Below are 26574 nucleotides of genomic sequence, written 5' to 3'. Positions count from 1 at the left end.
TTCCACTGGCACACCTGCTTTGAAAGAAGGAAGAAGACAGATGCCCGCATTTACAGTTAGTTGCCATTTTGCACGTATCCCAGCATTTGCCATAAAGCAGCAGTGACAACATATTATAACAGTCCAGATGGTGGTCACTTCTTTTTTCTTCTCATGTTTTGTTTTTACTACTATTTTATGCGTAGATTCAGTATGAGTATTTGCAGCCCTCTATATTGGTAAATAGTTGATCAGCTTCTATTAAGAAGAGGGAAAAAAAGAATATTTTAAGCAAAGAGCTTCATACGATGAAACAGATGGCAGTAGGAAATATTTTGACATTTTATGGAAAAAAGTCCAGTGAAAGCTGAATATGTATGATTGTGTATATACGTAGGTATGCATTTTCCTTCATCAGCCCCTAAGTTTTCTTACAACACATTCTGCAAGTAGGCTATAGAAATATAACTTATCTGAACACCTCATCTCTGTTTCAGCAAATTGCTACGTAGTCACATTGGTTGAAGCATCCTCTTATAGTTGGCAGTACGATAAAAGAATTCAAAAGTACTGAGGACTGACTTCAAAACACATCAGAGAAAGAAATTACAATATGTATGAACATAAATTTTGTGACCACCTCTGTCATCAGTTGGTTTTTCTAATCTTTACTGCACTGAGAATTAAAGACTGTGTGATTTAGGCAACTAGACACTTATGACAAGGAGTGAATGGAAAAAAATAAGCTCCCTGCGACCAATTTATAGTCTTAAAATTGTAAGCCATGTGGGAATGAGGAACAAATACAAGATGATTGGTTTTCACTCCCTAGCATTTGCTTAAGAATTAACATAAAACAACCACAAAAGAAAGGAAATTTGAAACTGATTTCTTTTGTAAAACAGAGAATATATGACAAGTTCATAAACACGCTCCTCGTAAGACACTCACTTTTTAAGAAAGATGAATCAATATTTGCTGTGTGCAGAGCAACTTGCAGTTTGTACTTCTTTAACCCTGTGCACAACTGTATTAACAGACCAATATAATTTTGATTTAAGAACACAAGCAAGTTTTAAGTGACGTAAATGCGTTGAGTACTGCGAATTAGAGTGCTTTGTGTTAATAGGAATCAGCAGATCAGCAAATAACTGCTCAGCAGTGCATTAGGTACGGCTGAGTTACGTATAGATGTTGAAAAACAGCTTACTGTTAAGTGCTTTACTGCCTGAGTGAATGCAAGTACTGCTCAAAGCTTACTGTGGTAGAAAGCCTCATTCATGAGGCAAAAGTAACAAAAGGAAGAGGCCATCTTTCCAAGAAGCTTTCCAAGAGTACAGAAATATGCTCTTCACACTGGAATGAGTAAATGGAGCTCAGTGATCTAACTTGCAGCTCGTCACTTAAGCAACACAGCCAGAAAATAGCCAGCAAACTGTGAATGCCAGTGAGGCACTGAGGAGCCAAGTTAGCACACCTAACCCAAGAACTCAAGTGTGCTGCAGGCACTGAATTGAACCTTTATGAGAGGAAAAAATAACCCCAAGATCTCCGTCCCCTGCAGATCAGAAAGTGAATGTGACAGTTTTTAAATTTTCCCAGCAGACTAACAAAGCACAGCTCATATTTGAACTTCCTATTATTTTCCACTGCCTTTCATTAGATGCCCAGATGTTTACTAGAAATTGTTTTCAAACAAGAATACACCACTCACTCACCACAAAAGCGGTTTCTCTTCTCTTTGATAAGGAGTTAATGGAATGCCCATGCATCTTCTTCCTCGCCCTCAGGGTTAGTTCTCAAGAACTGCAGCCCATTTCTTGCTGAAGCCCACAGAAACATGAAATCTGCACCTGGTTATAAGGACAGCTATTCAAAGTGAGGGTGATCTACATCCTGCTGCTGGTAGGAGCTTAGGGGCAGACATCCACTGCCCTCCAGGGAAAAGGTTCCTTATCTACTTAAAGAGAATGTATTCAACTTGGAACAGCACAGTTTTTCTGAAGATGTCTTTCTAAAATAAAAAGAAATTATGAAGAATTAACTTACAAGGTGATGCAACAAGAAAGAAGCCTGCGCTTCTACTATTATTGGTGTAATAGGTACTTGAACATCTGATCCTGCCATAAAAATAATCTTCTCAAAACTAATCTTCTCTTTTACTTTGCAGACCATGTTATCTAAAGGAAAAACATAGCAACCCTGGCAGGTAAATTGCCCAGCATTGTGTCATCAAGTATCACCTCCCATTTAGTTTTCTATAAAAGCCATTAGCTAGCAATGATCACAGTGATAAGGCAGCTTACAGTATCCTTTCCCTCCTTACTGAAATAAGCACAGCCTCATGGACCAGCTGGGGAGATTCACTCAATTGGATGCTAAAGGTAAGTAATTAGACGTATTAGAGTGCCTCACCAAAAGTTTTAGTTATATTCGGGTGTTTTTGTCAGGATTGATGAAACGAGAAACGTTGTCTTCCTCTCTTGTAATCTTATCCAAAATAGAAGTCATATACGTCTTCAAGATATAAAGCAGGGAGAGATGAAACAAATCTTGCAGAAAAGAAAACGTTTCTCTTAGGACATGAGGAATACTCTCTAGCCATTGGTCCTGTTTGCATGTAGAATAAAAGTAACACAACGCAATGACTTTTCTGAATGATGTCTTAATCTAATGACTTTTAGATTAAGGATAAAAGAAAACCAGACTAAGTAACCTTTGCAAAGACAAAAGCCACATGTAACCTTGAAATAACTCCTTCCAGATAACAACAGCTCCAGATGAAGATAAGCTGCTTTTTCAACATGCTGTACGTTATTTTTTTCTGTGAAAGATCTTAGCTTCCCATTCTTTTCGCTGGGTCCTTTTACATCTTCCCACCCACACTAGATCAAAAGAGCCCATTACTATTACCTATTAGTTCCCTGTTCAAGTATTTATGGACTGTGATGAATTGTCAACTTACCAAGGTTAAAAAAAACTTATTTAAATTCAGCTTATAGTATTAGCATTAAAGATAACATGAATTTCTGAAGTTTTTAGACCAACTCAAAACAGTACATCCCTGGCCTAATATCCTTGGTTACATATGCAGATAACTGATTTCTTTTTTAAAACCATTGGACTGAGAAACCAGGTTTCTCTGACAAATCATTATGGCTCTCACAACTTCTTCAGCAATCAGCATTTCCTGAGGCAATCTATCTGCAACTCATCCTGAACGTAGCTCTGTCTGCCCTATGACATGCATGTTCCATATTTGCCTACACTGGAACATGCTGTTTGCTCCTGTACCTGGATCCCTCTGATTTACTTACCTCCTTGCTTATCCATCCTTTAACCTTTGGATTCTCTATTAATATATTTTTTTAAATCCACATAATTATATTCTTTTTAATTGCAGAGTCAACATTAAAAGTACTTTACATCATTACCAAAAGATATGCATATCAAACAATAGGTTATTGAGAGAGCTAAGACCTAACATTTGCCCAAGGTCTTTTTGACTATCTAGCATCATCATCATTTAATGACATTGTGCAATCATTTTAAATATATTTAAGTCACTGCGTTTTTTTTTTTTAAGAGACCCAGACTGAGACCAAAGGTGAATGCTTAAAAGAAAAAAAAAAAAAGTGTCTTCAAATCCTGAAATCAGTGGTCAGCGTCTATATCTTGCAACAAGAGAATATTAAATTTGTTCCACCTATACAGCTTGGGTCAGTATTATGGTCTGGAGAGAAAACAGTTTCTAATCATTTCTCCTTTGTTACAACGTGAAGTACAAAAGAACCAATGCCTAAACAGCTTTGCAAGAGGATCCAACAGTCACTAGAGCTAGGAGAGAAACTTTTGAGCACTTTTCCAGCAGAAATAGTCATAAGAGTTGGAGTAAATCATACTAGCATTGAATTAAAATTCTTATAGGAATGTTAAAAAAACCATAAAAAGCTGTTTCCTTTCAGAAACATTTTGAAATCCAGAACCAACTGGAATTTAATTGGCAGAGTGCCCACAGGCCAAAGCAACATCCCAGAGAGTTGATGTGGTCAAGACAGCTTTGGCAGAAAACTCACACATCCTTTTGTTCCTCTTCCCAACTGTAACAACTTCTAGTAAACCAGTTTAATAAAATTTATGTTTCATGCAAGAAAACGTGCCACACTCTTAAATCTACTAATACAGACGTAAGGGTAGGAGAGTAGATTTCCTTTTGAATCTGTAACCCTCCAAGTTTTACACAGAAACCTTCAGTAATTTAAGGATGAAAGTCTGAAAAATGCATAATTCCCTTTTTATCTTTTAGAGCAAGCAGGAAGGACCAGGACTTTAATAATCAGGTGTTTAGCTTTTTACAGCATCTTGTGCTGTAAAAAATCCAATCTTTTCCATGGGAATGAAACTACTCATTTATATTGATACGCTTAACAATCATGTGGCATAAAATATTGCACAGTATAGTCTGTTCTCAGGCAGGGAACAGAGCTGAGAACTGAGCTAATCTAGCACACATCTCCTAGAACTCTAGACTACCCTTAGAAGGAAGCCCACTAATCAAAGAGTTCATGACTTTTTCTAGATGCTTTCCAGCATCTTAATTACATAGTTCCTAAGAGCCATATAAATGCTGATTTTAAAAATGTGTGTTTTCATTTGGTCAACACTTAGGAAAATTGGATCAGATACGACTGTACTTAACAAAGAAACTTCTGCCACGCTTGGAAGACAGAAGGAAGTATCGTCAGGAGTTTGCCTCATCCACATCATTCCATGGAGTGCATAAAATTGTTCAAACGCAGAGCAGCACACGCAGAGTGCTGTGGCTGCTAGTAGTCACAGGCTGTCTTGGCATCGTCATTTGGCAAATCTGCAGTCGCTTTAACTACTACTTCAGCTGGCCAACCACCACTACTGTGGTAGTTCAGCATGTGGAAAATGTCAAATTCCCTGCTGTGACTTTTTGCAACCTGAACAGGTAAAAGTTGTGCTTGTTGCTTGCTCTTGAGAGGCTACATCTCTTTATCTGGCTAATATAAAGCAGCCGGGCTTCACAATTCTTTTCATGAAGGCAGCAAAACACAAATCTGAGGGATCTATGTTCCACACCACTATTCAGCTAAAGAAGAAAATGTGAGAATTAAGGAAGGCAGATTTTTAATCTTCCTCCATCTTTGAATGATGAATTACACCACAGATTTTTAATATTCAAAACCTGGAAGTATAAACATTCTTCCATGTAAAATCATAGCCAATGAATGCTCCTTCTACAGTGTAACTAAGGGACAGTAATCATAGAAATTAAAAATGAAAGACAACATTTTCAGAGAAGCTTAAATACAAACATCATACAACTGTAGAAACTTCAGGCAAAGCAATTATTTTTTCTCATTAGCACTCACCCTTTGTAGTTCCAGCTAATGTCAGTGGGATCTGTAAGAGGAAAGCATTTGGCGTGTTTGAAAGCCATGTACCTAAGCAGGAACTTCACTAAAGTTGAAAGTAGTGGCCACAATTCAGATGTAACTGCTTTTAAAAAAAGAAAGCAGTAAATATACAATCTGATTTTTATACGTAATATGCAAGTAATTTAGAAAAATAATTTTACTGACATTGTTTTCTCAAGAATGGTAAGTTCTGAGATATTCTACCCTTTGTTGCCAGAATCAACCAGAAGGTCCAAGTCCCAAATATCTGGTGCTTTTCTGTCTCACTATTTTTCATTTCCATCACCCTACATGAAGTCCTTCTGGGTTATACTGTAGAATATACACTGCAAGTAGAAGTTCCTTGAGTTGAGTACGCATTATTAAAATCTCTCATTCGTTCTAACTATAGTGGCAGCACATAGCAATAAAACAGTTGGCTACCAGTTGTCTGCCTTAGTGACAATTTGCTGCCACATCCATTTGCTGTTCCTGTTGTGCTTATTCTTCACTCCTGTTTTCAGTTACTGTTTTCTTTCCTGGCAGAACAAAGAGGCACAAATCTTCCTTTGTCTTTTTAGCACATCCAACATCTCATATTTTTGAGATTTCAAAAGGATTCTAGGTTCTCCTAGATCACCTTTGGTTCCTGCTACTGTAGCACCAGTGACAGAGCTCACGAGCAGGTAGACTTAGTGTCACAGTAACACAGGTACATGAGATGCACATAGAAAACAATGAATCATACGAATGAAGGAAAGCAGCTCTTTTTTTGAAAGGAATTGGTCCTCCCACAGTCCCTCATGTACATACAATTGTCCAGCTTTTATCAGCTCTATCGTTCTGGCTGCTGGATTATGTAGATGACCAATCTGTTTTGTTTGTTTGCTTATTTTTTAGTAGCTCCACACGACAGAGGTCTTTATATAGCAGTCCTGGGAAGGTGTCCTTTTCTGTTCTCTTGTTTGAAAATAACTGTTTCCTAGAAATTAAGACTACATTGTTTATCCATGTTCTAGAGATCAAAGTGCAAGCGTGGTGGACAGGAATGAGGTACAGTTTGTAAACAAGCAACAAACCACGTCACATAGTCAGCAAAAAGAGCACTGAAATTGGTCCAATAGTTCTGCAGAGCTCCAAGTAATCCTTTCTCCTTCCCATTGACAGGTTTCAAGCTCATGCAGTGAGTAACCTTCAAATCATTTTTTCCTTTGGAACATTGTGTCTGGAATTGTCCAAAAATTTTCTACAGAAGACAAATATTTCCAAGAGCTAAATGGCTTCCTTCTTGGAAACCAAAACTTCAGCATTAAAGAGTTTACAAGGGAAAACGGATTTTATCTGAATGGCAGCACACTGCTAGAATGTGAATTTTTTGGAAAGACATGTCACCCAGAGGTAAATACTCTTGTCTCTACTAGAACAGAAGAATGGAGAGGGAGGGGATATGTTGTTACCAGTTGACTTCAGATATCTGGCTTTTCCAGCTACTCCTCCTGCTTTCCTTTACAGTCATTCAGTGGAAAGAAAAAAAAAAAGAAAAAAAAAAAATCAAGCTGTAAATCGTTCTGAGGAAGAGTCCAGTTCAGCAGGACAGCCTACTGGACTCCCTGAGCTGTAGCACAGAATTTCAGTCTAAATTACTCCCTGCCTAGTTCCACTTCTGCTTAGATAATGGCCTTTGAAAACTGTCATGCCTTCAAGCTCCACCCAGCCATCTTCCTTATAAAAAGCCTATGACATCAGTTTGAAGGGAGTTTCTTTGTATGACATAGTTTCGCAGATGCATTCAACTGATGTAATTAGTTTTATTCTTGGGGTCAAGAACATGGACAGCCAGGGTAACTACCAGCAGAGCCCAAAAGAATTCTACATTAATATAGCCTATCTTTGGGAATTTCAGAAGGTAACAGAAGAATGTGATCCTCCTATTAATGTCAATTCTTCCAAAAAACAATTCCTGTTTTCAATACAATACGTGAACAGAAGGGTCAGTCCTGCAATCCTTCAGGTTAATCTAGTCCTTAGATATGTTGTGGCTTCTAAAAATTGTCACTAGTGAGTTCTCTTGACTCAAAACAGTCAAGTATCCAATAGCTAAAATTAAAGCTATGAAATGCAGTCATATTAGCAAGGGTTTTCAGTTCAATGAAGTGGTTTGGGGAAAAAATGCAAACATTTTAACCCCATGTGCAATATCACGCATACATTTGAAACACTTTCCACTAAACAGCCACTGGAAAAACTGAACTGAATGTATCATTTCAACAGCATATAATAGGTACAAAATCAAAACCTCATTTAATGATTTTGACTAGCTCATGGGCATTAATAAATTATGTGAATTTACCCTTTCAATTTCTATAGGTCATTTCTTGTAGAAAGGGATGAAATGCTTTTTGAGTATTTCCATCTTTCCTAATTGTAAAATTTAGCATTGCCTTTGGGGAAAATCTACAAAAAAAAAAGAAAGAAAGAAAAACCCAACCAACTAGCCTAGTTTGATTCACTAATGCAAGTTCTTTTTTTTTTTTCTCCCCATGTTATTCTTCCTTATTTTTTCTCTTTTGAAGGACTTTGAACACATTTTCACTGAATATGGAAACTGCTTTACTTTTAATTACAATGACCTTCCAGCAAGAAGCGTGAGCTTGTCTGGAAGAGGCTTACACTTACTTTTTGATGTCCAACAGGTACAGCTATACTAGTGATTTTAACATTTAATCATATAAAAACTCACAGATAAACAGATGGTTTCGTTTTAATCAGACATTTGGATTTCTTGCATAAAAGTCTTTTTCAAGACTATTCCTGAGTGAAAGTGTATTTTAAAGATCCAAAACTGGGTTAAAAATTCTGAATGACTGTTGACTCCGTACCAGCTAAATGGCTTTGAAAGCTGCAAGCAAGCATGTATGTATACAGCGTACCTACAGCTGAAAACACCACAAGTAATTTAATTTTATACAAACACGTGAGGGTCTGGTCTTTGCACTATCAATGGTTTCTGGCCTTATTAGTATTGTAACTGACCAAAAAATCAAAGCTCAGGGAATAACACCTTGTGAGATGAGGAAAGAAAACTAAAAGCTACAGTTATAGAAGAGTTAAACATTCACTTTCACTCTCTGGAAATTGTAAGGGGGAGAAGTGACAGGATCTCAAGAGAACAGTGGAAAACTTGCTGACATGTGGGGTAGCAGCAAGGAAAAGGAATGAATCTTTATGTTATGAATGAAGGTTTATCTTTGCCTCTTGCTTTTGAACATGGAATAGAATAGAAGGAAGAAAAAAACTAGAAATTTAGAGTAACAGGAAGAAAACCCCACAATGGTAATCAGCAAAGGAAATTACAGTCAGTTTGTTTCCAAACTATTCTGCAAATTGCTAGGAGAAAACTAGAGAAATAAGACCGAAAAACCATAGCACTATTTAAATATTGCTAAATCTTCAGAACATAAGCAAAACCGAAGCTGTTTTAAATAATTCTTTTTTTGCCTCAGGAGCAATTCACCGATGATCCCGCCCTTGGTTATAGTGATGCTGGTATCACGTTTGTTATCCATTCACCCAAAGAGATGCCACGCTTTGATGGGTTAGGTTTATTAACACCAGTCGGCATGCACGCACAGGTCGCGATTCAGCAGCTGAAGGTAAGCGCCTCGACCACCGAGTGACAACATCAGTGCTCACTGTCACTAACTCTCTTCTGAGACACAACAATTTATGAGGTGCTTTTGAAGTTAAAATGTGTCTCAGGCCACAGTTAGCTGAAAGAATAAAATTTTCTCCAGCCATTAAGAAAAAATGCTTTTTGTGACATGGATGGTTTGCTTGACCTGTTTTTACTCAAGTTAGCATCCTGCAGTCTTACTGCTGCAATGATGCCTTTGCAGCTACAGCAATAGCTGTCCATCAGCAAGTTCCATTAATACTAATGATTTATTAGGATCCTGGTATCGTCTCTTGGTGCAACCTGGGAAGATTACCCCACTGCCCTGGGCTGTCTGAACAGGTCCTGGTTTTGCTGTGTGAGAGTTGGAAATGACTTTACAATTCCAAAAGCATAAACTGTAATTGTCTCTAATTAAATCATGTTACTGCTTTACATCTTCAACATGCTGCATTTAACACTAAAAAATATGGGAAAACTGTTATCTATATTAAAAGGGACAAATGTTTATCTTCTGTTATCAATACCCTACAGTCAATCATTCAAGAATATCCATGGGGAGAGTGCAAGCCTGATATCAAACTTCAGTACCAGGATACTTACAGTACTAATGGCTGTTTGCAGGAATGCAAGGCCTGGTACATACAGGATTGGTGCGGCTGTTCGCCTTTTATCCTTCCAGGTATTGCTTTGGACTATCATATTATTTAAATATTATATATATATATAAAATACATATTATATACAATACATATATATACAATATATATAATATAATACATATATATAAAGACTACCTTGCTAGGAGACACCTCACTATTGAATGGCAGAGGTGATTCTATCCATGTAGAAGAAAATTCTACATAGTGGGAAAAAAAAGTGGGCTATACCCAAAGAAGAGATTTAGTGTGAAAATAAGTCTCTGTGGTATTGACAACAATCATAAGTAATGATCCCAGCAGGATAACTTCAGCTGGGATCATTACTTATATTTGTCTTTTTTTTTTTTTTTTTTTAATTCTGAGTATTACAAGCATCTGATCATCAGCCATTTTTAGACAAGAAAATCTTGGAAGAAAAGACTATGCCCCAGGGCTGTGACAGAAATTGCTATCTGAGTAATCTTCCATGAAGTCTGAAGTGTTTAGGATGTAGCTGGATTCCATCCACCTCCTTTGTTTTTTAATTCCAATACTACAACCAGAAATTTCTTGCCTTAGCTAGCCAAAATAAAGACTGAGCCACAACCTTAAAAGCAATCCTGGCTGGAACACAGCAGTGATGTTCATTTGTTCACTGCACCAGGAGCATCCTGCCTTGATCTTGTGTTCTCTATCGCTATGTACCATTTTTGATTTAGTACCTGCACTGTGCTGGAGTGAATTGTTATCTCAGACGTATAATGAGAAGTATGAAGTAGCACATAGGCTTTGATGACATTATTTTTTCAGAGCTAAGGGCTAGGTTGTTCGATTAAGTTCCTAAAAGAATGTTTCTTTTTAAGGAAATGGAATAGAATGTGATTTAATGAAGTCTTACAATTGTGTTTATCCTGCAATCCGTAAGTAATAATTTTTCATATCAATATTTTGTAAGCAAATCCCAAATAGCAGAAAATACCCAAAATTATTGAAGGTAATACTGAAATGGAGCACATCCCAGTTCATTTAATATTCTGAAAACAGAGATCAGACGCAGTAAGAAGTTTGATGACTGATTAAAAAAAGTAACTGAAAATCCCTGGATTTTAAGATCCTATCATTTTATAAATAAAATGAATGTGTTTTCACATGTAGCTCATTCCCACGAGCAAATGAGCTGCACACAGCAGATATGGAATTTGTTAATCATTACAACAGATTATCATTAACAGTATTTTCCAGAGAATCTGAGAAGTAACTTCTCATAAATTTTAGAAATCCTCTTTTGCTCTGGGTGCAGCCATGCAATGTGAGCTCTTCCTTCTCCCCCTTCTCAAAGAAGCTGATAAATTAAGAGAGTGTATAAACTAACTAGGGGGAAAGAAAGCATCAAATCATCTCTAGCAGACCTAGATGCCTCCTTCCTTCCAGTAAGCAAAAACAAGTTCAGAGGCAGAGGAAAGACAGCAGGCACTACAAACAGAGAACTATAGCACCCACCTCAAAAAGGATAACTGTGTATTGCAGTTCATACTTCAGAAAGAAATTTTGCCCTACTTTTTTTTTTTTTTCCCCCAGTTTCCTAAGTGCTAGTTACAGATATTTGTTGCTTCAAAAAAGTATCCACTTTTCTAAGGATAACCAGTGTGAGTCTTTATAAAAAAAATCAGTTGAAAGTCATTTTGTAAGGTTAGAAAAGTCTTAATGCTGAGTGCTCTTTTAGAAACGTGCAAGATATTTCTCCTGAATTTTCAGATGACATAGAGGTAAAAGGATTATGTACAGTAGGAACCCACAACTCCACTTGCCCTGCCCCATGTGAAGAAACACATTACCCTACCACTGTCACCTACTCAAGTTTTGGAGGAGAAAATGCCATTAAATACATTTCTGCAAAGCTGAAGAAGAGTCCAGAGTACATCAGGTAATCATTTTTAACAGCTTGCCTAATAAAGCAATGATCAATTACTTCTAAGTGTGCAAACAGAGTTGCACAATATGATGCGACCTTTTTAAAAATACCCTCTTAAGTGTTATTAAAGATATGGTGAGAGAATCAATTTTGCCTAACAGATTACATTAGAATTTATATATGATATGTAGGTACAACTAAGACTCGTGGATCCCATAAACAAGTAATCCAGTTTAAACAGCAATGTTCTCCGTTACTTTTTCCAACGATCTCTTACAAAATTAAAATTTTATATAACTTTTCATGGTTAAGAATAAAGAAAGGGTAGGGTTATGAAACCCGCTTACAGTCTGCACAAGCAATCCATCCCACAGAAGTCAGTGGACAACCCAAAACTGTGCTGATAAACTTCCTGCCCTTTCTCTCAACGCATTAGCAAAAAAAGCTGTGGAAATTCTGAAGAGCTAGGTTTTATCACAGCAAAAATGTCAGAAGCGTAATATTCTTTTCTACTGTTAGTAAAATTGCATTAATACCATTTAAATACTCAAAAAAATATTTAGAAAATATTTGGCACCATATTGTCTTGAAGTAGAAAAGCAGTGTGATTCTATCCATGTAGAAGAAAATTCTACATAGTGGGAAAAAAAGTGGGCTATACCCAAAGAAGAGATTTAGTGTGAAAATAAGTCTCTGTGGTATTGAAAACAAATATTATCCATGAAATTGTTAGATCTTACATTATGCATGTAGCTGTGTTGCTCAGTAGTAGTGCTGAGCTAGCATAATCTGAATACATTTCAATTCATAGAAGAAATATCAAGTGTAATTATGATTTAAAAGGCATATGTGCCTTACAGCTATAATATAATGAAGTGATACTGAATTGCCTTGAAAAACAAGCATCATATATCCAATAGGATTTCTATGTTGTGGGTTTTGTTTTTTTGTGTTTTTTTTGTTGTTCTTTTTTGTTTGTTTTTTGTTTTTTTGTTTTTTTTGCTAAAAAGATACAACCCAGTTGCCAAAGAACATCTGGTATAGTTTCATAATCCAGATTACATCACAGAGGCACATCACCTATACAAGAATTAATACCAATGTTACACAAATTCATAATATCCACAGATTCAAGTTATATACAACAGCAAAAAATTATATTTATGAGTATTTCATTGCTTCAGTGACTTCAGGTTTGTCACTCTTAGAGCCAACAGTTAGCAGATGCTTTCATACATTTATACTTAGACAGAAACTATATGAAGATTATGAAAATGACACCCATTATAATATGTAAAAGATAATAATCCTTTGAGAACATTTTATCTTTGTTAATTATATTATTGCCTGTAAACACAACGTACAGCCCCACAATCATTTAATTAGGCAAGAAAAAAATACAGAACATTCCTCTGTTACCAAGCCTTGACCAATAGGAATTCAGCCCAAGTATTAACAAATACATATTCTGAGCTATAAAACAGACCCTGATTAATTTCCGAAAACAGAAGGGAAAAGTTCACTGCTTACTGCCTTCTTGTACAGTGCCACTAGCAACCATATGACACTTGTAGGAGGACTTAATATTAAAAGCCATGGAAAAGGATTATTTTTATTACTCAGTGTTACCTAGATTTTAGAATTATCACCTAAAGGGACGGCAGTCACTTTGTAAAACCACCACCGTGTTTTCAGTGAACATCAGATGAATAAGTTCATCACCATTTTCAACCTCCATGTCTGTAACTGTTCACACTTCTGACTAATATTCACTACATTTGTTCTAAAATGTCATGACGTTACAAGTGCAACTGGTTTTTGTGTCTGTTTTATTCCACTACCGTTATGTTTATCTTCTATTTAGCAGTTACGCTGACTCTGTAGCCATGGCAACATAAAGATGAGCTCTTTATTCACATTGAATCATTCCACATGTCCTGCTCCAACAAAGATTTACCCACTCTTCCACTTTTGCAGCAAGAATATAATTAGGTAAGAGAGGCTATTGGCAGAGGATAGAAGTAGGCACCTGAGTATAGGGCAAGAGATTTTTTGCACGAATACCACCATTGAAATTATCAGGATTACATAGGCATTTGCACATAAACAGCAGCAGGAGACTATATGTCCAAGCACTGTCTCTGCTGTGGCTTCAGATGATTAATACTTCCACTCAAGCTTATCTCTGCAGCCTTTCAGAAATAGGAGTTTATCCCACAGCGTAGATTTAGGCTGAGTTGCTCTTAATCTTCAGGCTATGTTCTAATTCCTCCAATGGCTTCCTCTTACAACTATTGCTATTAGTACACTTTCTCAGTTTTTTCTTCCTTAAAACTCATTTTTTTTGTAATTCCCACCTGATTGTCCTTTAAAAGACACCATCACTGCATGAATTCAGTCCATGCTGATGGCTGTTGGTAAGCATGGACAGCACTCTCAAGTAATACTGCATGTATTTATCATTAGGCAGAACCTTGTGACTATTGACATTAAATATGACGATCTGAGCTACAGAATAACTCAGCAGCAGAAGGCCTTGACCATACCCGAGTTGCTTGGTAAGGGAATTTTTAACATTTATTGCTGATCAATTTAAAAAAATGTTTAAAACATCTGGTTTTTTTTGTTTGTTTGTTTTTAATTCTCTCCCCTCCCAAGTCCTAGACTATCCAGGTTTATAAATAAAAACAATGCTTTTTATACAGTAATGATAATAATCACATTTGCCTTCTGTTTCTTCTCCATAGGCCTCCTGCCATACCATTAATGACCTACAGTAGGGAAAACAGTTAAGAATAATAATTAAATCTTGAAGTAGTTTTCATTTATACAACATGTTGAACTAACTGCAAGAGTAGGAAGTTTCTGGGATTCAGAGGGGAGAGGGAAAACATGGGGAGGAAAAGCAAGAGAATGGCTAAGAAAGCACAGAAGTAGGAAATATTTTAAGTACACATTCCACAGTAAAATATGTTGTTGTATGTGCTTTGTTTAAAATTAAGAAACACATTTGTCTTTTTTTCCATAAACATTCTTAAGAACAGTAATTCTGTTTTCATAAGGTGATGGATTATGTATTTTGAATTTATTAAGCACTTGAATTGTGGCAGGGTTTTGTTTGCCTCCTAGACTAAACCGAACGCTTTGGATGACATATGTTTATCTCCTCCTTTCACAGCTGATGTAGGTGGTCAGCTTGGATTGTTTTGTGGTGCCAGTATGATTACAATCATAGAACTGCTCGAGTATATTTTTACCAATTTCTTCTGGATGTGCCTCTTCCTTCTACTGAAAGCTCCTGAAATACCTCAGTGGAATAATCCATCCCACGACCAACCAACCCACGTGGAAAAAAAGAAGAGAATACAAGAGTGTTAGTGGCTTGGAGAGACACAAAAACAGTTGTTTCTCCACCTTCCCTTCACCTCTAAAATATAAAGGAGACAGTAATACCTTCTATGGCACCCTTCCCTTGTACTTCTTATTCTTCCTATTTTATTTAGTGCCTACAGCTATTTAACTGTGCTAGATAATTTTAATGAAAGAACTTTGGAAAGCCTCACCTTCCTCATATAAAGAAAAATCTAATACTTACCTAAGATTTTATTTTAAATAGCCATTTCAAGAAAAAAAAAAATACACAGAAAAACCACTACAGACATTCAATGCAACTTTGCACTTCTGGCTTATGTATCCTGGGTAAAGAGAAATAACACTCATGCCAAAGTATCACACCAGAAGTTCCCTAACCATCATAAAGATGTAGTATTGCTGTGCTGAAAAAAAGTAGATTCCTTATTACTGACAAAGGCTTTGTTATAAGGCCTACTTCTTCCAGCAAAGGACAGTGTAGCTTTGCCTATCAGAATCAGGAAGGTGCCTAATATCAATAACCTCTACAGTAAAATGCCTGTTTGCCAATAAACAAAAAATAAAAATCTCACGAGTCTGCCAACTACTAGAAATGCAAAACTGAGAAACTGAGAGCACGCAGTTAGATAGCAAGAGGATAAACATAGGCCAGGTTCACACTGTTAGACTCTGGAGACAGCAAACAAACTTGTTTTCCTTCTATTCTTCTTAATGAGCATTCACAACTGTAAAATACGCAGCAGAATTATAATTTAATCACAGAAAAGATCCATTTGTTAAGGCAATGGAGGTACTGACCTCATATTTTATAGGTTCTATTGATAGAGTTTATTGCTGCTGGAGGCAATAAAACTTCAGGATGGCTCAGTAGGACTGAGCAGCATAATTTCAATGTTAAATGGATAAAAAAGATGAAATGCTTAATTTAAATCCTACTGAAGAAAAAGCAAGAGTAAGAATTATGTGGCTTTGGAGCTGAATCATGCTTTCCATGTTTTATTGCTCTGGATTTTATCCGTCTAGATTATTGTTGTGTTTCCCTGTGCACAATATTCAGTATCACACTCTTGGGCAGCAGACCAGAGTACCAAAGTGCAAGGAAGAAAGCTGTATAATCTAACAGACAGAGAATCTGTAATGAAAGTTTGTTCGGGGGGGGAGGCTGGAAATGCTTTGAGACTTGTGTCACATCTCCTGAGAAGTTTCACTGCCCTATTTCCCTTTAAAAAAACAAACAAAACAAAACTACTTTCACAAGATTAGTGTTGCAATATACGTGTCAGACATCTCTAAAGGAGTGACAGAAGTAAGGATTTACGGAAAGAGAAAAGGAATGATTTGGGCAACAGAACCCAGTAGCCAGGCTTGGTTCTTGCTTGTTTGGCAGACAAACGGAGCACAGAATGGCCTGCATTGGATCAGGCTTTGGAGCAGACTCTCACACAGTAGATTAGTTCATTGCAGTGCCTCACCAGCAGATGCCCCACTTACCGAAGGTTTCTCCTGCTCACAACCATGTAGTTAATTTCTCAGCATCTGACACGGAATTTCTCATTGTAACTTGAATCAATTTATTTCTCTCTCATGATGATGTATGAGCTTGAGAAATATTTCTAAGGGGTTGCTGATGAATCTGATATTACCCAGCCTGAACTGAGCGGCACTGTCTATGCAGTACAATGTTTAGATTAATTTCTGAGGTAAACAAACAAAAAATATATCCATTTCCACTCTGCATTAAAATAAGCTGAACAGTGAATCTCTTAAGGAGCTTACACAAGTATACAGATCTACTGCTAATTAAGGGCAAAGAAGAATATCCTCAATCTTCACCAATTCTGAGCTGAATTATCAGATAAAAATTGCTGAAGTTTGAAAGTAGTCAGCTGAGTCTACCCACCAGTCCTAATGCAGCTTTTTGCACTGTGTATGGATCGAGTGCTGGTAGAATTTTAGGATAACAGTGCTCCCCACCTAAGTAATGTGCCATGGCAGCATGATACTAACTCTTGGTTTCTTATGGCTCCTTTACCTCACTGCTGTGGAGTTGCTCTATATTCTAGAAATCCAGGCGTTGCCAAGCAATTCCAAGAACTCCGGACCAAATGGGTGCAATTGTTTCCTCATGGTGGAATTCAGTTCCACACATTTTGCTTCCTACATCCTTCCATGTCAGATGCCATTTTGTCAGACTGTATGTAGTAGGATATTAGTGGGAAGGTTCAACTTCTACCATAACACCACCATCCTCCTCTGCTGTCATGGGTTGACATGATGAAAATAGAAGGCATTACTTTTGGAGCAGCCCTGGTACAGCTTGTTGCTGTAGCTGTATCCCAAATTAAATGCATTCTCAAGCTAACAGCTGAATTAAATCTCATGATACAGGAAATATCTTCAAGCTAATACTGTGGGAATTACTTTGCAACGCTGAAACATGAGAAGGTTGTAAAGCATAAAACTCCAAAGAGGATACTGCTGTAGCTATAAGAGTAGCACTAGTTTGCTAATGCTGCTTCTGATCATCCTGGTCCTGTTAACTATCCTGCTCTGTATGTGTCTCCATCCACCAGAGGCTCACCTCAGCTAACTCCTCACTAGAAGCAAAATCACCACATGACAGCTTGCCCTGAAGTCCCACGTGGCCATTCCCACTGTGCAAACCACCAACATACTAGCAGGGGTTCCTTACCCACCTCCTGTCTCAGAACAGGGAGAGTAATGGCAATATTTACAGCCTTTTTTAGGATTAGAAGTTTTTTTTTATGCAAGATTCAGAGGATAAAGAAATCCACATGTGGATCTCTGCGGTCTTAAATACTGAAGCCCTTTTGCCTCTAGAAAAATGTTATCAGTTTGCTACATTAAGCCTGATCAAATGTGTGTTTACTTTTGCACTACTAAAGATAGGGTTTCCTTTCAAAGAAGTGACCCTGAGCCTTAGAAAATTCCACAGTTTTAGTATACTTCAGGGTCTTTATGGAAGAGATTTTTAGCTCACTTTGTCAAAATAGAAGCTAACAATCACCATTACACCTCCATAGGCACTTTCAATCTAGCCAGCTGTTTGAAGTCAGGAACACCTAGATTTATGTACACTGCATTCCCTGTAGGTCTCAAAGTAAGCATTGCATAGTTATTGAAGGCTTAGAAAGTAGGCGTTTAAGGCAGGACCGATGATTATTATTACACATTACTAAAGTATCCACCACATCTTTAAAGGCTTCATTTTAAATGGTGAGCTAACCAGAGGTAAAAAATTAGGATCAGTTATACAAATAAAGACTTCTATAAACAAGCTGTGAATTACATGGGCTTCTCAGAGTTGCTTATGTGCCATAAAGCTTGCAAAAAAGCATTCACTAAAAAGCTTAAGTTTTCTTCTGCGGTCATTCAACTAAACCCATATGCTTCCCACAAGAACGACTCCATTCCTTGATGCAATTTTGACACTCCCAATATCCTCAATTAAGAATTCAATGTAATAATAATTTAAGAATTTAATATAGTAATCTTTTCTGGGTGTAGCCAAGAGGTTTTTGTGTGTACCAGCTGCCAAAGAAAACACATTTGGAAAGGCTACTACTACTGCTAACTACTTCTGGCTATGAGAATGCACTCTGGAAGATTTGCCTGTTGGCCACTTGGTCTGCTGTGTTTGTAACCTTTAATCAACCCTTATTTTTCAAGCCTTAAAAATTGTTAAAGACTTGATCCAAAGTTCAGTGGAAATTTTCCACCCTAAAAACGCTAAACAACTTCAAGTCACGTCCACATGGATGCACAGTTCACTTATGGATTGTGCATGATTTAGTCTTGAAGGCTTACATTGCACCTTGATTCTTTCTTGCAGTCTGAGTAAACTGAGTTTTCTTAGGTCATTTTAGTTCAAACTTCTGAGAAATGTATGAAGAAAGTAGTAAACAATGCCCCACCTGAAACAAACCAGATACAAGAAAACAAAACTATTTAACTAAAGAAACATCCCAAAATGTCTGCTTTAAGACAGTAAGCAGCTGCTCACTGTTAAAACAAGAAAGTTTAGCAAACAGTGGGGAGACTTCTACAATTCCAAAAAATAAAAAATAAAAAAAAAAATTGAGGGGAACAAAGTGACATCATGCAGTACAGGAACATATTTATAGTAAGTGGAATTACATTGAGCTGGTGGCCAGTCACTAGTGGGGCTTCATTTTGGGGCCAGTTCTCTCCAACATTTTATAAATGATTTGGATGCGGGACATAAATACACATTAAGTAAGTTTACAGATGAAACTAAATTAGAAAGAGTTGTTAGCTCTCTCGAGGGTAGAAAGGCCTGACAGAGAAATCTTGACAAATCAGAAGGCTGGGCAATCACCAACTGCATGAAGTTACCATTTTCAACTCTGGATATTTTGTGATTCTGTGACTTATTTGCTGTATTTCAACAGTTATGGACACACAAAAGGTCCTACACTCTTTGAAAACTGTAAGGCATCTGTCTTGTGTCTCAACTCAAAGCACCAGATTCAAAGTGCTAAAGTGTTTTGGAATATCTCCTTAGACAGTCAGATAGTCACTGCCTACCTTCATCTGTTCTCGTATTATCCATTTGTTCCTGCATGCAAAGAAAGCTTGGATACCAATGGGAGAAAATTCTCTGCAAGAACCAGAAACTCAGCACCTCACATGCCTCCTTACATCTCCTTTGGTGAGGTCCTCATCACTCACAAAGCCGCACTCTGCCTCAGGATAAGGCAGATGCTTACCTTCAGAAGGGCCTGGGTACACAGGGATCTCCAGCAAGACACCTTTGCCTCCACTGCCAACTCTTAAATGAAGTCTGGGATTGCTTTGCATTGCATTGCATGCACCTGAGCTCCCCTGGGTTGGCCCTGCCTTTCCACCAGGTGCTCAAACACTGATAACACCGATTCAAGCCATGACTTAGCATTTCTGCCACACTATCTAAAGGAGACTTAGTGCTCAGAAAGCAACAAATCTCTCCCCACTGCCCTAAGCAATTTCCATCTCAGATCTTAATTGCTAATAAATCTTTTTGCACCACTTCATTTGGTGATAGAATTAACCCAATTGCATAGCAGCCAAAAGAAGGCTGCTTTTTGTTATTTTTCACAGGAATTTTCCAGCATGTGTTTGTTCTTTAGGAGTGGGAAATGTTTAGAAAGTTGTAATACTATAACCTTTGGATTATCAATCTTCTCTTCAAGCAACTAGAACTCTTCTGTCTTAAAGTATGGTATACTTTGTAATTAGTAAGTTGCATCCAATACATTTTTTCTTCAAAGAGCTGTAAAATGAACTCCTTGTAAAAGTAGTAACAGGAGTACTTTGTGCTGCTTGGGAAAAGTTTAACTCATTTTGTTAAGTAAGAACATTGTTACAGAATCCTTACCAAAAAAAAGTTAACAAGGATCAATGGCATTTTAATAATTTCTGATGTAGATACTGTAATATTTGATGTTCATTTAAAATACTTGGTTATATTGCATCCTTTTACTCACGATAACTGCTACAGTGCAAAGCATCGACTCATCCATCATAGATAAAACAACTGTTTTGTGTTTTCCTAAACTAAAATGTATTGGACCACAAGATGCATGTTTCAAATAACATGAACACTGGCGATATTCAACGACCTGAACACCAACCACAAGGAAGGGAAAGGTTTGTGGTTTTCTTGGGTGTGGTGAGAGCAGGCAGGGTAAGAAGGGAATTCACAACTAAGTAAAAACAAAGCAAAGGAAGTAATCTGATTGTCCCCAAGGCATTTCTTTATTGCAGCTGAAAAGTACATTAAACGCCCAGTTTCAGAGGGTGGTTGCTGGGAGAGTGTCTCTTGGGCACAGGACTGGGACAAGAGGCTCAGGAGTGGAGACTCTGATGTGGCAGGTGCCCAAAGCAGAGGACTAGCTAGCCAGTCCAGTCTTTTGTCCTCTGTTTTCATCCTCGTAGGATACAGAACAGCTTCAACTGTAAGGATGGAGAGTGTCCTTCTACCAGTATGCAGCATGGTTTAGGGGCTGTTCTCCTAGGAAATGTGGTTTGGGTGAAAGTTATGGTTAAGCATCCTATAAAGATATAAATCTAATAATTAAACTAGCCCTTTGGTCCAGACATCCTCTCTTTTCAGCCTTATAAAATGATAAACAGAAATTAATGTATGTAATTCTGTGCTTTGACAGATAGCGTGCAGAAGGAAGCAAATGTTTCTGAATATTTTCCTGTATAACAAAATTTTTCTCTCCTTACAGTGACCAAGCAAAGCAGCAATTGTTTTCACAATCTTGCTTAGGAGGATAGTTCAGTATCTTAGGAATGCATGTTTTTCCAACTGCTATTGATATTAGAGTTTAGTAGTTTAGTAGTCTGTATGCTACAGGACAATCATTTTGTAATTACTCAGTATTTTCATGAATATAAGTCATTTTGACCTGCGCGTACTCGTGGATGGGAAGCTGGATATGAGCCAGCAATATCTCCTCACAGCCCAGAAAGTCAACCATATCCTGGACTGCAGAATACTGCGAGCAGAAATGGAGTCCTCAGTACAAAAGAGATACAGACCTGTTTGAGTGCATCCAGAGGATGGCCACAAAAATATCTATGGAAGGGAATGCCTCTCCTATGAGGACAAGCTGAGAGAGCTGGTGCTCTTCAGCCTGGAGAAGAGAAGACTGCGAGGTAACCTGATAGCAGCCTTTCAGTATCTAAAGTCAAGCTCCAGGAAAGAAGGGGACAGACCCTTTAGCAGGATCTGTGGTGATAGAACAAGGGGAAATGGTTTCAATCTCAAATAGGGTAGATTTAAATTAGGAATAGGATAAAAGGAAAAAGTCTTTTACAGTGAGGGTGGTGAGGCACTGGGACAGGTTGTCCACAGATGTGGTGGATGCCTCATCCTTGGAGACTTTCAAGGTAAGGCTGGATCAGGCCCTGGGCAACCTGATCTAGCTGTGCATGTCCCTGTTTGTTGCGGGGGAGTTGGACTAGGTGATCTTCAAAGGTCCCTTCCAATTCTAAGGATTCTATGATTCAAAAGAAATCAAACTATGCCATACTACCTCTCCTGTTTACAAGTCTCAACTCAGTCATTCACATAGAAATCCTAAACCGGGAGCAAAGATCACCAGAAGATGAGGAAAAAGCTGGACTCTGTTGCTCCTTTGGAGTGCAAGATAAAATATTTTCTTTGTAAGTTAGGAGTTATTCCTGTTATCCTAATTATTTACCCTGTTGGAGTTATCTTTTCTTCTTCTAACAAAGATAATATTAGCCATTCGCCATCTTTGCAAGTGAGGAAAAACAGGCCTTTAAACATCAGAACATTGCTAGGCAATGGTCCAAGGCAATGTCCTGAAATCAGAAGTCAGCCCTTGCTGCTGGTAATCACAGCCTTGGTTACATAGAGCCCAGACAAGCTTTACCAGATTCTGTTTTAAGAACATACCACAGGGAGAAGCTATTCTTCTTGAGAATGAACACAACAATGTCCTGCAGTGCCTGACATACTTTTTCAAACACTTCTGAGGCTTTCTTTTGTTACTGTGCTCTACTGACAGAAGTAGCATTACTGCTTGCCCTTATACATTGGTGTATTAAAAGAATGCTTCACAAGCTACTGAAAACAATCAGGAGTTCAATTCTAAGCAGTACTTTCATTACCTCTGACATATGGAGAGCTTCCACGTTTCTCGTGTTAGATGCTTTGGCCACATGCAAGATTGTATGGTACAGAAATGGATGCTTAGTAAGATACTACTTCGTTTTTTATGCAGGATTACCATATGCAGAGCAGAGCATTGCCTGCCTGCTAGTTATACATCTAGATTTACTAACTTTACTAGATTAAATTAGGTGTTTATATGTAGCATTTTCTTAGTCTTCACGCAGGGCTTCACTGTCTCTCGTATCATAATTCATAAGCTATTTTCAGAGCAAAATTTCCACCAGAGAAGGGCTATTTGGCCAAAAGGTTTTCTATCAGGCCCTTCCCCTGAGCTATCCTACATGAGACACCCCTCTGCAACCAGAGGAGGAAGCTGACCAAACCCTTGCTCCTGTTCTTTCAGCCTCTCGTTTCCCTAAGCATGGGGCAACTCTATCCAGCTCAGATCTGCTTTCCCCAGCCTTTTTCCTGGTCAAGGATAAAAGCAAATGGCCTAATAAACACCAAATGACTCAGAACCAAACATAGCTCCAGCCAATGAGCTGCTCCTTCCTGGGAATGTTTTATCTCCAGTTGCATATAAACAATAAATACTAAAATATGATAGGATCAAATTATCTGGTTCATTGTACCTTTTCCTGCAGAGTTAAATTAAAAAAAAACACTAGACAAATTCATTTCTTCTTCAGCCAGCTCTATTTGGATCCCAGGATTACTGCTGTTTCAGGATGACCCGGTTGAGAACACTAACTCAATTAGAATTAGTGCTTTGTAACCCAGCAAAAGCATTGCTGAAGTTGGGACGAAGTTAGGATTTACTGTTACTTTTTACCCAATATTTACAGTCTGCAATACTTTAACCGTTTTTGAGTTGCTGCCCGCTCCCCCACCCCGCCCCCCCAAAAGAAACCCAAAAAACCACAACAACAACAAGAAAAAACCAACAACAAACACAAACTCTTCCTGCTAAATGTTAGGAAACAAGGAAGAAGCTGATTCACAAATGCATGAACAAATGCCTCTGCCTGACTGTTTTCCAAAAAATCCTTGTTGGGCTTCCATACCAGGTGCATGTAAACTATGTCTATGAACTCCTGTAGACTGGCATGAATGCAGTGAGTTTTGTTTGTCTTAACTGTGGTGCCATACCTAGAGAATGGGAATTGCACTCTCAGAAGAGCATCTCCTTGTATCCTGACCTCCTCAGCGCAGATACATCAGCACTGTTGCTACAATCTGTGGTAAATGAAAGGCTGCACATCACTCCTCCTCCTCTTGTCAAGTCACTAAAGCCATTATAAATGCATTGATACATCCAAAAAGATGTGACCACTCTGTGCAGGAATACACAGTGATTTCCTGAGCTGGGGAGACCCCAGGGGTGCCAGCAGAGGGAGGGGCTGAGGAAGCATGGGCAGAGCTAGGAGGAAGGGTGTTCATTTCTTGTGCAGACACATAGCACCCCAGGGAGCACTGCAGGCTGGGTGGACAGCCTGCAGGATGCAGCAAGTTGGCAGGAAGGCACACAGGAAGGATGCTGTCACTGCCACTGCCGATGGTGGCTGGTACACACTCACAAGAAGCACCAGTCATGGAATCCACTAACAAAAAGCCATGTCCCCTGTGCTTTGGGAGCACGTGGGCTGAGTGCTGAGGAGCACCAGGGAGTTGGCGAAGGAGATTGACTAGTGGTATTGTGCTCTGCCATCCCTGGGACAGATGTGTCACTCAGCCACTACACAAGAAGCCACCAGACAGAAAGAGGAGACTTAAGAGATAGAAGGGAATGGAAGCAGGTTTCTGATTGGGGTGTCATGCAACTCCCTTCTCTGATTACCTCACCCTTCCAGACATCATTATAAAGCAGATGCAAGATTCTGGAACCTGATGGACAGGCAAAAAGAGATGTGGGTAAAGGTCAATCCAGGTTGGAGGGGTCACCTAGGGCTAGTCAACCTGATCTCATATCATGACCACTTCTGTCATGAAAAAAAGGAAGAGTTCTCATCAACACTTGTGATTCCATCTGAGAGGAACAGAGCCTGGTAATGTCAACCAGACCCGACCTATAGGGAAGTCTGTTGCCTCCCTGGGGGCTGATCATTACCCATTGTTGGTTTTTCACATTGCCAGCAATGAGGTAGCATAGGGAAGTCCAAAGGCAAGCAAGAGTGAATTCGGCACCATGGGAAAATTGGTTAAAGGATCAAGGGCCCAGTAATGTTTTCTCTGTCCTTTCAGTAGCAGTGAATAATATTCACTGAAAGGAGTAGGCAGACCTAGTTGATGCACTGAGGCTGATGTCACTGGCAAAATTTTGGTTTTCTTAATCATGGGATGAACAACAGAGATGCTATTGTAGGGAGAAAACGAAGGAGTGGCTGAGGTCCCCTGGTTCATTCAGATTGGAGCAGAGCAGGCTGAGGGGAGGCCTGATGGTGGCTGCAGCTCCTCACAGGGAGCGGAGGACAATGCTGAGCTCTGCTCTCTGGGGACAGTGACAGGGGCTGAAGGAACAGCATGGAGCCGTGTCAGGGGAGGTGGGACAGTCATTGCAAAAGATAGGGCTAGAAGGGCATCGTGCACAGAGCAGGAGCTGTGGCTTTGTCCTCATAGCTGAGCAGAGCCCACAGAAGCAGACACAAGCCTAGAATGGCACGCTTTCTGTTTTCTTCAAGATGATGAAAGTGTTCTGTATAGATTTTCTGGCAGTTTTTTTCAGCGGTTAATTAGAAACCATGAGGTCATCTGACAGAGACCAGGCTCTGCCATTAGGCAGGAACAAAAGGACTGGGATGAGGTGATGGGGCCTGGTCTCAGTGTGGCAGTAGCTCTTTGTTTTGCTGCTTCTTTCTGAACAGTTTATTGAAGAGATTTTAGCCTGGTGAGGTCAGAAAGGAAGAAAGTGTCGTGAGAAAACAAATCAGAGACTTTTTAAAATGTTGGGGTCAGTTTGGTTCCTTTTCAGAGGGTATGGCATTCTATCAGAAAGCAATGATTAGTGCTGCAGCACTTCAGTGCCAGGAAAAATGTTTTTGGATAAGGAAGTACTGCAGTTTGAATGTGACACATCTGGGAATGCAAGAGACAGTGGAGATTGCCTACAGTTGTAGTGCTGTTTTCCAACTGAAAATACAGGGCAACATTCACCCACAGATAACTACAGTGGGAAGGTCAATAATGTTCAATAACAGTACTAAGTGAAAAGCCTATTGAACAGCCTTTCATAAATAAATGCTGACTTTTTCTTGATGTCTTGGAGTTAATTGCAGCTTAAGAAAATACTGACACCTCTAGAGGAACAACAAACCTTACATTTGATTGAGCTGCATGAGCACATCTATGGTATGAGCTGTAGATGACAAAACAATGTTTGTGAACTGAGAGCCTTCTTTTTGAATTCCAGTTGGAGCTCAGGTGTTCCCCTCCTGTTCTTAGCCAGACCCTTACCCCTTCCCATCACTTTTCAATAGTTGTGCGTCTAAGGATGCTTCCACATTAACCAGAAAAGAAGGAATGCAGGGGCAGTTGAAGAGCCCACTTTATTGGGATTACTACAGTATTACCTGTATTACAGCAGTACTTGTAGGATAGACCTAATGAATGTTGTCCTTCTCCCTGATAAAGGCTGAGGCAGCAAGGAAAGGAGCAATGTAGCCTCCACAGAAGTTCAGACAAGCTGTATGTACGGGGATGTCTATACGCTGAGGGGTAGGATGGTGCAGGGAAGGAAGTCTTTGTGAAAAGCCACGTGTCCTCTGTGGTTGTCTCACCCTCTAAATCATTACATAAATGCCCACAATAACTCCTATATGCGACAGAAGGCAAGTCTTTGGTTTCATGTACAGGCTGTCACATCTCTGAATGATTCACTATACCCTCTCTCTCTCTCTCAAAAAAAA

General features: G+C 38.7%; 1 protein-coding gene across 1 annotated transcript; it reads left to right on the top strand.

Annotated features, from left to right (window-relative positions):
• Window positions 1-2080: 2080 nt before the first annotated feature.
• Window positions 2081-15222, top strand: ASIC5 (acid sensing ion channel subunit family member 5). Its single transcript, XM_003205358.4, is given in 11 exon segments — window positions 2081-2363; window positions 4648-4954; window positions 6570-6601; window positions 6604-6800; window positions 7976-8095; window positions 8906-9055; window positions 9610-9757; window positions 10580-10636; window positions 11472-11640; window positions 14095-14186; window positions 14807-15222. Coding segments are annotated over 11 exon segments (1512 nt in total). The 5' UTR covers window positions 2081-2323; the 3' UTR covers window positions 15007-15222.
• The last annotated feature ends 11352 nt before the right edge of the window (window positions 15223-26574 follow it).

This window comes from Meleagris gallopavo, chromosome 4 (genome assembly GCF_000146605.3).
Source record: "Meleagris gallopavo isolate NT-WF06-2002-E0010 breed Aviagen turkey brand Nicholas breeding stock chromosome 4, Turkey_5.1, whole genome shotgun sequence".
Taxonomy (NCBI): Eukaryota; Metazoa; Chordata; class Aves; order Galliformes; family Phasianidae; genus Meleagris; species Meleagris gallopavo.
Note: the sequence above shows the minus strand (reverse complement) of the source record. Positions and strands in the feature narration are given on the sequence as shown.